General features: G+C 33.4%; 1 protein-coding gene across 1 annotated transcript; it reads left to right on the forward strand.

The window, feature by feature from the left end:
- The first annotated feature begins 3,095 nt into the window (after positions 1–3,095).
- TCX2 (TESMIN/TSO1-like CXC 2) lies at positions 3,096–8,927 on the forward strand. Its single transcript, XM_068611593.1, has 10 exons — positions 3,096–3,854; positions 4,644–4,804; positions 4,901–5,591; positions 6,217–6,641; positions 6,723–6,797; positions 7,304–7,484; positions 7,568–7,663; positions 7,751–7,817; positions 8,164–8,314; positions 8,403–8,927. The coding sequence occupies exons 1-10, from the start codon at positions 3,798–3,800 to the stop codon at positions 8,737–8,739; spliced, it is 2,241 nt and encodes a 746-aa protein (XP_068467694.1). The 5' UTR covers positions 3,096–3,797; the 3' UTR covers positions 8,740–8,927.
- Positions 8,928–10,529: the final 1,602 nt, after the last annotated feature.

Here is a 10,529-nt window from a genome sequence, read left to right on the forward strand (position 1 = left end):
AAGTTCCACTGAACATGGTTGGTTTGTCAGGTGAATTAAGGTACCTAAAAACACCACTACCACATTATTATTATTAGTTTAATGCCACTGTCATATACACAGAGTAATAAGACTTTTATCGAATCACTCGTAATATGTTATCTTATATCTGTTACATTCAGTGTGAGAGTTGTGTTAAAGATTTCATATTGACTAAAGTCGATTTTATGAAATTGAGTTAAGTTTAAAGTTTCTTTCTTAATACATATTTGTTCCGACCTTAAGTCGGAGAGATAACATCGCAAGGATCAATCACCACATTCGATGTATTGTCTGCTTTAGAGATCGCTGCTCCGTCACAGTTTTATACACAAAAGACGCCTTGATAAAATGAAGAAAAAGAGAGTATTTAAACTATCATTGACCTCGACTCCCGAAAGATGTGAGATTATATTTTCGGTACCGGAACAATCCCTTGGACTCCACTTTTTAATCATTATTTATGTGCATTTTTGTGTTTATTGAATGACTTGTTTTTTGTATTGATGATGGTGGGATAAATCACGTGAGAAACACCCATGTTGTGCTATGTGACTTATAGAGGGACCACCTGCCCTGTTAAATAAGGGGAACCTCTAGATTTGGCACCCAATCTTCTGGAAAGAGGAATGGTGCATTTTGGGAGGAGAGGGATAAGGTAGACTCATGTGTGAAGCATGACATCTTAATTTTTGACCTCTGCCTCACATAAATGCAGATTCTTTATCATTATCATCACACCATCAAACCTTATACCCTACACTTGTCACTCTCTCATCACTCATCTAATCAACTAACTTTCTTACTACCACTTCATGCTCTCATGAAAAATTAAGAATAATTTATATTTTTTTTTTCTTAATTCATTTATACATCTTTTAAGACTCACATTCTTATTATATAATGTAGTTTATTATAGCAAATTGTGTATTTAGATATAGCTTTTAAGACTCACATTCTCACCAACATGATATACTATTGATTAATATTTTTATCTTTTGAAAATAAATAAATATTGTTCGAGAGATTAAGAACATTTAATAGTGTAAATTAATGTAAATCTTATTTTTTAAATTTCATTGATTTTATAAGATTGAGTTAGACTTAATATTATTTTTAAATATAATATTAAAGTTATTTAGAATCTATTAGATTAAAATATGATATCAGATATTATCAGATTACACATAAATAAATATACAAATTCTTCCACTTTTTAATAGATATTTATAATTAATTTTGCAAAGAAAGTACAAACTTTTATCTTACTATTTATGGGGTTATTAGGGTACAACCTTTCATACCTTTGGGTTTGTTCTTCTCCTTCTCTCAACTTTCTTTTTTTAAAGCATTCTCCATAATGACCCTATGCTTCTTTAATGGATAAAAAAATGCACATTATTCTTTTCATTTAAAAGAAAAACATGTCTTCGAGACGTTGATTAAAAAATATTTTCTTTCAAAGTGTAAAGATTTCCCAAGTACATTATATGGGTCTCACCAGAATACTTTTCATTAAAATAATTATTTTTTTTATCAATTTGCTTTAAACACTTAATTATATTTGGACAGTTTCAAACTAATGATGCTGGTTGTTATAGAGTTACTAGGATTCGCGTTTATAATTATGTAATAATTCTGAAGATCACATTTTATATATAATTATAAGTTATTTATAATGACAAAAAATAACACGATGGTCTAAATCTATGTACAGAGATACTGATACTGATCCAAGATAGTTTAAATCTATGTACAAAGATACTAATACTGATCCAACATGAATACAAAAATATGTATAATTTCTAAAATATAGGATAAAAAACATAACTCTATATATTACATAATTATTAATTATATAAATTGATAATAAAGATTTACGTGCATAAGTATGTTTCAATATTGTTTTTAAGTAGAAAGACAATTCAAAATGATTTGTTTCTTGCTTTTTGTAATAATAATAAAAATTTATACAATAAATTTGAATTTTTAAAAAATGAATGTTTTATCTATTTTAAAATTGTGTTAGAATCGTACTAAAATTGTCATAAATTTAATAAATATTTTTTAAATTGGATGCTTCACTGATAGGGATCCTACAAATGTGATGCAAGTATCGGTGTCTAATACATATATCCGACACGAATACCATTTAAGAGACGTGTCCAAGCTTTATAGGTCTAAGCAACTAGATAGCTAGAAAAAATTAATTTATTTTGACTAAATGAAAATGCTAAATATTTAATATGACGTCACATGATGACATGCACACGACAAAGGAATTTCATTGGTTAGTAGTAAAAAAGTTTGATGGGAAAATGAATGGTGGATACTAAATTCCATGCGTGAAAGTGCGTGCTACGGGGTTGCACTCTACGTTACAGAATGCACCTCTTGCGTTTCAACTTCTCCAAGATTCAGGTATGCACGATGAACGTACCACGTACGCGAGCCTTCACCACTTTCCCTGTACCTCACTCACACAAGAGTACTCCCTTTTCAAATTCGCAACGCGCTAAAACGCAAAGCCTTAATTAAAACGCCTTCATATCCGTGGGAGTGTCTGTGAAAGTGTCGTCTTATCTCGTATAGGCGCTGCTTATTTTGTCGTCATTAATTTAACGGCAACCCCTCTTTTTCCGTTAAAAATAACAGTGTGAAAAAAAATTATATTGTTTTAATGTGTGAAAAAATATTTAATTGTCACTATAATTTTGAGAACCCAAAACGGTAACAAATATGTATTGGGTAATAATTGTACTCAAATGGAATTAAATAATCAATCATGAATTTTCATGAGACTGAAACGTTTCCTATAAATGATTTCTAAAATAAGTTGAAAATTAAACTTTTTTGAGTTTTTGCATTAAAAATATTTAGTATTTAAAATTTAAGGTCTGAGAAGTAAATATATTACGAGTAATTCTTCGACTTAATAAAGAGAATAAAAGGGAGATAAATATTATGCAAATAGATATATAAAAAAATGATGAATACAAACGAAGTATAGAAAAATAGGTATTTATATTGATTGTGGTTGGAATATGATTATGATTGGAGTACCTACCTTTTTAATTATCTTTCCCGCAATTAAAGAAATGAATTTCAGTGAAAGATGGATGAACATATTTATGAGCATTTGATGATCATTGCAAACGAAACAGAACAACATTTGATTCTGTGGTAAAAAAAAAAAAACATCATCAGAATTAGTATCCTTATATAAGTATTGTCGTTTGTGAGAAACTTTGTTTTAATGTTTATAAAATGAGTTTGGAGCAGTTACAAGATGAAGGAAATCCGTTATAGAACATCAGCAACCCAGAGGAGCAGTTAATGAGTGTGAGAGAGATGTGGTTATAAGCATGGTTTTGGAGTCTAAAGAAACGGCGCAAAAGGAGAGAGTTGTTAGTGAGATAATGAGCGAAAGAAAAGGGTTTTTGAGTGAGTGAATGAATGAAAAGAAGAGGGTAGAAAGAAACAAGAAGAAAAACCAGAAAGAGGATGTGGGTGGTTAACTGTTTATGTGTTGCTTTAGCGACAAAATAGAAAAGAAGAGAGAGTGAGAGAGAAAAGAAGGAAGCAAAAGAGAAGAAAGAAAGAAAAGAACAGAGAGAGAGAGAGTGAGGGAAGACAGCTGTGGAAGGAGGGTTGTGGTCCCCATTACAAAATCTTTCTTCTCCCGCCTTCCCGCTTCTTGAATCCTTCTCATCTCTTCTTCTTCTTCTTCTTCTTCTTCTTCTCTCAGAGACTAATGTGGTGGTGCTACCTCTCTGGACATGGACATGGACACCCCAGAGAGGAACCAGATCAGTGCTACCCTCACCAAGTTTGAGGTTTGCTTCCACTTTCACACTCTTCAATTTCATGTCTCTTCTGGGTGTTGTCAACAACTTTCTTTCTCTGCTCCTTTTATGCATGCCTCTATTCACCACTTTGTTTCTTCTCCATTTTCGTTTCAACCCTCTCTCCATCTTAGCCAAATATATTCTCTTTGTATGTTCAAGTCATGGTCCCAGTTCTTTCCGTGGCAAAGTTTCTCTCTTTCGAAGCAAATCTTGCCAATTGTTTCACTTCTCTAGATCTCTCTTCAACTTCAATTTTAGAGGCCGTTTTTTCAGTTTGTTCTACTATTTTATTCTCTTCTTCTTCGGGCTCAAAACCTTTTGCTGATACAAGACTATACTTTGCGGGTTGCTACATACTCTTTTGTTAACAAGTTTTTGTACTTGTTTGTATCAAATTGAGAAAATTCCACACGAGCTTCTTTTCTTTTCTTTTCTTTATTTTTTGCATTTGCATAACAGCCAGTTAATTCGCTAAAACTGGATTTGACTGCCTCTAAATTTTTAAGATTAATGTTTCACCACAGACTTGTTGAGCAGTTTCTACAAACTGTTACGTACATTCTTGTAATGTTTTATAATGTTCAACGAGTAATCATTGTCAGATCTGGTCTGTTAACAATGATTTGTAAATTATTTATGTTTTGTTGTAGTTTTTGGCAAATTATGAAAAGATTTTCACCATTTTTTTTTTCTTTTGGTAGCTCAAGTTACTCTATTCCTGTGTGTGTATATAAGATTATCCTTTGAGTATGTTTTTTTAACCTTTGGTATATGCAGGATTCACCTGTTTTCAATTATATCAACAGTTTGTCTCCTATAAAGCCCGTTAAGTCTGTTCCCATCAGTCAAACTTTCAATTCACTGAGCTTTTCGTCTCCTCCATCCGTTTTCACATCACCCCACGTCAGCTGTCTCAAGGAATCTAGATTCCTCAGAAGGTAAATTTTGAAACTTTCTGATTTTTTTTTAATGTTATTTCTTGTTCTTTTGTATCATTGAGTTATCTATTTAGTAACCCAATTGTTCATCTTTAGACATATCCCATTGGGCACATCAAAGCCTAAGGTTTCTTCTGAAGATGCAAGTAAAGTTCACACAACAAGTGAAGAGACTCTTACAGATTCTACACGTCATAACTCGAGTGAATTGCAGGAAAACACTGATAAAGGGATTTCTGTAGAAGATGCTTCGATTGAGCACATAAAATTCTCAGTTGAGCCACAGCAAACTCTAAAATATAGCAGTTGTGGTAGCCCTGGCTATGATCCCCCACTTTGTGGTGATGAGGGTAACACCCTTTTGGAACTGCCCGATGAGGCAGCAGCAGATGAAACTGATTCAAGTGAAGGGCATCTTCAGAAAATGTGTCAGATGGAGCCAAAGAGTGAAGATCCAGAGTGTTATTGGGATAGTTTAGTTCCTGATGGCCCTGATATGCTGATTTTTAATTCCCCAGGTGAAGCAGAAGCTTTTAAGGGTCTGATGCACAAACCTTTGGACTCTTCTATACGGCTGAGCGATGTTATGTCTGTGCTGCCAATTTCTACCATCCATAATGGTAGGAAAATGTACTTTGTTGATTCGGTTGCTTCAGGTTCTGAACATGAAATTGGAGATCACTGTTTTGAGCCAACTACAACAGCCATGGACACAGACCAAACACAGGATAATCTTGCCGATGTCGTCTTGGTGACTAGCAATTCTAATGAGAACGCTAATGATCAGGTAGGCATGTGAAATCTGTCAGTGATAAGACATGGTTTTCTAGGCTCTGTTGCATTGATTTTGGTATGAAACATGTATATCAGTAAAAAACATTCAACTGTAAAATGATGCATTGTTTCCACATTTTTATTGTATGGTTGCTTATTATTGTTGGTTTGATGGGTTTGGCACTCTGTGTTTGGTTTACTTCTGTTTGTTTGTTGACAAGACTGAGTTTAGTTGTTAGACTTTTGTGTCTTGTTTTGAGAATGTGTTCTTTTGGAGGGTTAATGTAATTGTATAAAATGGTTGGGGGATAAGAAGCTTTGTGTAAGGGTTGGACACTCTGAATTGCCTCATTTTATTGTATTTTTTCTTTGCTGATAAAAAAAATTGTTGGTTTCTGTGGCTTGTGTTGAAGTAACATTTCTAATTTATTACTGTGGTTGTAGCCAATCAGTGCTTTATTGTAATTACATCGCAGCAATATTAAATGCATTTTTGTTTCAATTAGTATATGCTTGAGTAAAGAACCATGGTAATGGGTAATTTTGTATTCATTTTGTGGCTTTGTCTTCTTTCTACTTGTTCATAACTGTATGTAACAAATTAATCTATAAGCACTCTTGGGTGGTTTTGGTTTCAGCTTGTTTCTGTCACTCATCGTGCCATAAGGAGGCGTTGTCTAGACTTTGAGATGGCCAATGTACAAAGGAAGAACTCTGAAGATAATTCAAACGCTGGTTCAAGTACATCCAATGAAAAGCAACTGCATCCAGCAAAACTCAATGGGAATTTTCAGAGGGGAATTTTGCAGGGAATTGGTTTACACCTGAATGCACTTGCTGCCTTAAAAGAATACAAGGGCATACAAATTGAAAATTTGTCTTCTGGCACTTTGCAAATCTCTACAAGCATAGAACATCAGCATCTATCGTTGGTACCTGTCTCATCTGAAAGAGAGTTGGATTCATCAGACAATGGGCTTCAGCCTGCTGAAGATTGTTCCCAGCCATCGGTTTACATGGCTGGTGAAGACTTCAATAAGAATAGTAGCCCCAGAAAGAAAAAGCAAGTGCAGTTTTTTATTAACTGTGCATCCATTTTTTTGAATTTTTCCTTCATTAGTCTCATACCAAGTTTGATTTGCAGGCGTAAGGTGGAGACACCTGGAGAAACTGAGGGCTGTAAACGCTGCAATTGCAAGAAGTCAAAGTGTTTGAAGCTGTAAGTTTGAAAAGAATGTTGTTAATCTTCATTTTGTGATTCAGATCTATGAGATTCAGATCTATGAGGTTCGGACACTTCTCTTAAATGGTGTGTCCGTATCATACATACGTGTTGGACAACCAACACTGACAAATTCAAAAATGTTTATTGGATTAATTTTCTAAAAACTTATTTATTATGATTATAAAAATAAAGAACAAATTATTTTGAATCAGTGATGAAAAACATCTTTCTACTAAAAACATGAAACATACTTATAAAATCTGTCAATTTATATAATTCATAATTATATACTCTATATATAATCTGTATTCGTGTCGTGTGTATGATACGTAGTACAGAATATTGGTTAATGTCTTAACGTTAGACACAAGCGTTTTCTTGCAGTTATTATAAAGTTTTCATTGCATGAAAGCTTGAGAACCAAGAAAGGGAAAGAAAATGACCTCACTATATTTGAAATTTTGAAACTGACCTTATTTTCCTTCTCTTTTTTGTATCAGTTACTGCGAGTGCTTTGCTGCTGGTGTCTACTGCATAGAACCCTGCTCCTGTCAGGATTGCTTCAACAAACCTATTCATGAAGACACAGTTCTTCAAACTCGCAAGCAGATTGAATCTCGTAATCCTCTTGCATTTGCTCCTAAAGTCATCAGAAGTTCTGATTCTGTTCCTGAAATTGGGGTTAGAAAATAAACTTAACTCGGTTTTTCACTTGTACAATTTAAACCACCTTTTAAAGGGTGTTCATTATTATCTTCTTGCAGGATGATCCAAACAAAACTCCAGCTTCAGCACGACACAAAAGAGGATGCAACTGCAAAAAATCAAGCTGCCTAAAGAAATATTGTGAATGTTATCAGGTTTGCACCCTTCTCCATCATTCCATCCTGTGTATGCTTTCAGTTCCAGTTATAATATGAATTACAAATGGTATTTTTCATTTGCAGGGTGGTGTCGGTTGCTCCATTAGCTGTAGATGTGAAGGGTGCAAGAATGCTTTCGGCAGAAAAGATGGTAGGTTTTCAATCAGGATCATCGAATTGGCTATCAATTTAATCAATTAGACGTGTCTTCAGCATTTCGATGGTTTTCTACGAGACTTGGACATTCTTCTTAAATGTCAGATACACGTATTCAACACTGACTCGTAGGATATATATAGATTGAAGTGTCTAATTTAAAAAAATATTTGTTGAATTTCTGACAATTTTAACACTGTTCATGTCCTACATTTTAGAAATTATACGTATATCCGTGTCTATTTCGTATCAGTATTGTATCTGTGTTACTATTTGCTGACATTACTGTAATTAATTGACATGTTATGATTTGACACAATTCCTTAATATTTTTGGTTCAGGTTCTGCTCCTGTAGGCATAGAAACTGACTCAGAAGAGATAGAAGCAACTGAGAAGGGTGTGGCAGAAAGAGCTTCACACAAAACTGAAATTCAGAACACTGAAGATCATCCTGATTCTGCTACTGTGTCAACACCATTACGATTTTCCAGGTTTGATATGATCACTTTTTTTCAGTTGAGATGATGAACAAAAGCAATATCCCTTATTGATTGATGTTATTCCATTTCCATGGCACAGGCCATTGCTTCCATTGCCCTTTTCATCAAAGGGAAAGGCACCAATATCCTTTGTTACCACCATCTCAGGCTCTGCATTATTTTCCAGCCAAAAGCTTGGGAAACCAAACTCTCTTTGGTCTCAATCTAAGCATTTTCAAACTGCCCCAGATGAAGAAATGGCAGATATTCTCCTAGGTGATACCTCTCCTATCACATGCATCAAAACTTCTTCTCCAAATGGCAAGAGAATCTCCTCTCCCAGCTGTGACTTGGGATCATCACCTAGTCGCAGAGGTGGAAGAAAGTTGATATTACAATCCATTCCTTCATTTCCTTCTCTCACCCCTCACCCTTAGAATGTTCTTTTTTTGGTTCTAAGTTAGTTCCCCACTTCCTTGTTACTCATGGTTTTAGTTTGTTGCAATAGAAGCCACGCCTTAGGTTTTTATGTATATTGAGCTCCCTTTTACTTTGGTAATAATATGTTGCATTCCTTCCATAATGTACTATTTAAGTAATAGTTATAATCATTCCCTTTCGGTTATGATTTTGGCCATTTCTTCCTAGTGGCCACTGTTAGAGGATTCATCTTAATATAAGCTGTTGATTTGTCCCAGAAAGTGAATTGTAACTTCATCAACCAAACAAGATATATAGTTTTTAAGCAACACTGACAGAGAAATCAATCCGTTCCAAGCTATCTAACACAATCACTAATATACACACTAATATGGACATTGATACGATACAAACACAAACATATGTATAATATTTAAAATGTAGGCACAGGATACGAATCTATATATTACATACTTATGAATTATATAAATTGACAATAAAAATTTATGTGCACGAGTATATTTTAATTTTTTTTAGCAGATAATGTATTTCTCTTGTTTAAAATTGTGTTAGAATCGTACTATAATGGTTAGAAATCCAACAAATGTTTTTTGAATTGGATACGTGTCCTAGGAATGTTATACGAATGTCAGTGTTTGATATGTGTCCGATACAGAAACGCTATTTAAGAGAAGTGTCCGAATCTCTTCCAAGTCTTAAATTTGTGATGAAGTATTCGATTCATTGTTCTCCAAAAGTAATGTTGAACCTTTTAATTATCCTTCTGTCAAAAAAAACTTTCGATTAACCATATTGTATTCATATCTAGTACTTGTAGGTCTTTTGAGGAGGATTGATTGACAAGATTTTAATGCAATGAATTTTTTCTTTTATGTTCTTGTTCATTTCTAATTAGTGTGTGACTTAGACTTGAAATTGAACTCCCTTATACATTTTTATATCCTTTGGGCTCTGCAACAGTAGTGTTGCATCTTTGGTAAATACTGAAAAATAGTCTTATTTCCCTAACAAGTTCTTCATTCTCTTTAAGACTAATAAGTTTCTTTAGAATTATGCATCTTTACACACCTTCTAATTTTGATTTTGATTCAGCTCCTCTGTCTCCTTCATCTACAGTGCATTCTTTCATCATCAAACCAGAAACACTTTTAGTTTTGTTGAGAAGTTGTATATCTTTAAGAAACTTTCATATTTGTTCTTGTTTGAACAAGTCAATTTTCTTTGTTTTGAATCTATTCTTAACGTCAATGGATTAGTTATTTCCTAATTTTCAGCTAAGTTATTTATTATTAGTATGGTTGCTAGAATCATGGAATGTGAGTTCTTAAAGTTCTTACCAAACAATCACCTTGTTAACTATCTCCAATAATTTGTAAGAGTGCTCTTTCATAGTTTTGCTCTCTAATCAATTTATTATTCTTGTATTCATTTTTTAGATGGTCTTGTTTTAGCTTTTTGAACCTATGTTGATCATTCTTGTAAAAATTGTGTTTGAAACACTAGAGAAATAAAACTTAGCTTTGGACTAACTTAGCTTTCAACTTGTCTTTCTATAGAATTTTTAGAAAACTACTGCACTTCACAATCTTCTTTTTAGCCTTCAAAATGTGACATTTCAACAACTAAGGCATCATAGTTTTCCAATAAAAAAATAAAATGGGTTTTACAATTGAAACATTTGTTCAAATATGTTACTAAATTATAACCACCACTAAAACTATTTACTAATTTGATTATTTGTTTTTGTGGATTGTGCGTGTTTCAATGCACACCACAGTTATATATT

The sequence above is a fragment of the Phaseolus vulgaris genome, chromosome 2 (genome assembly GCF_051622355.1).
Source record: "Phaseolus vulgaris cultivar YP4 chromosome 2, ASM5162235v1, whole genome shotgun sequence".
NCBI classification, from domain to species: domain Eukaryota; kingdom Viridiplantae; phylum Streptophyta; class Magnoliopsida; order Fabales; family Fabaceae; genus Phaseolus; species Phaseolus vulgaris.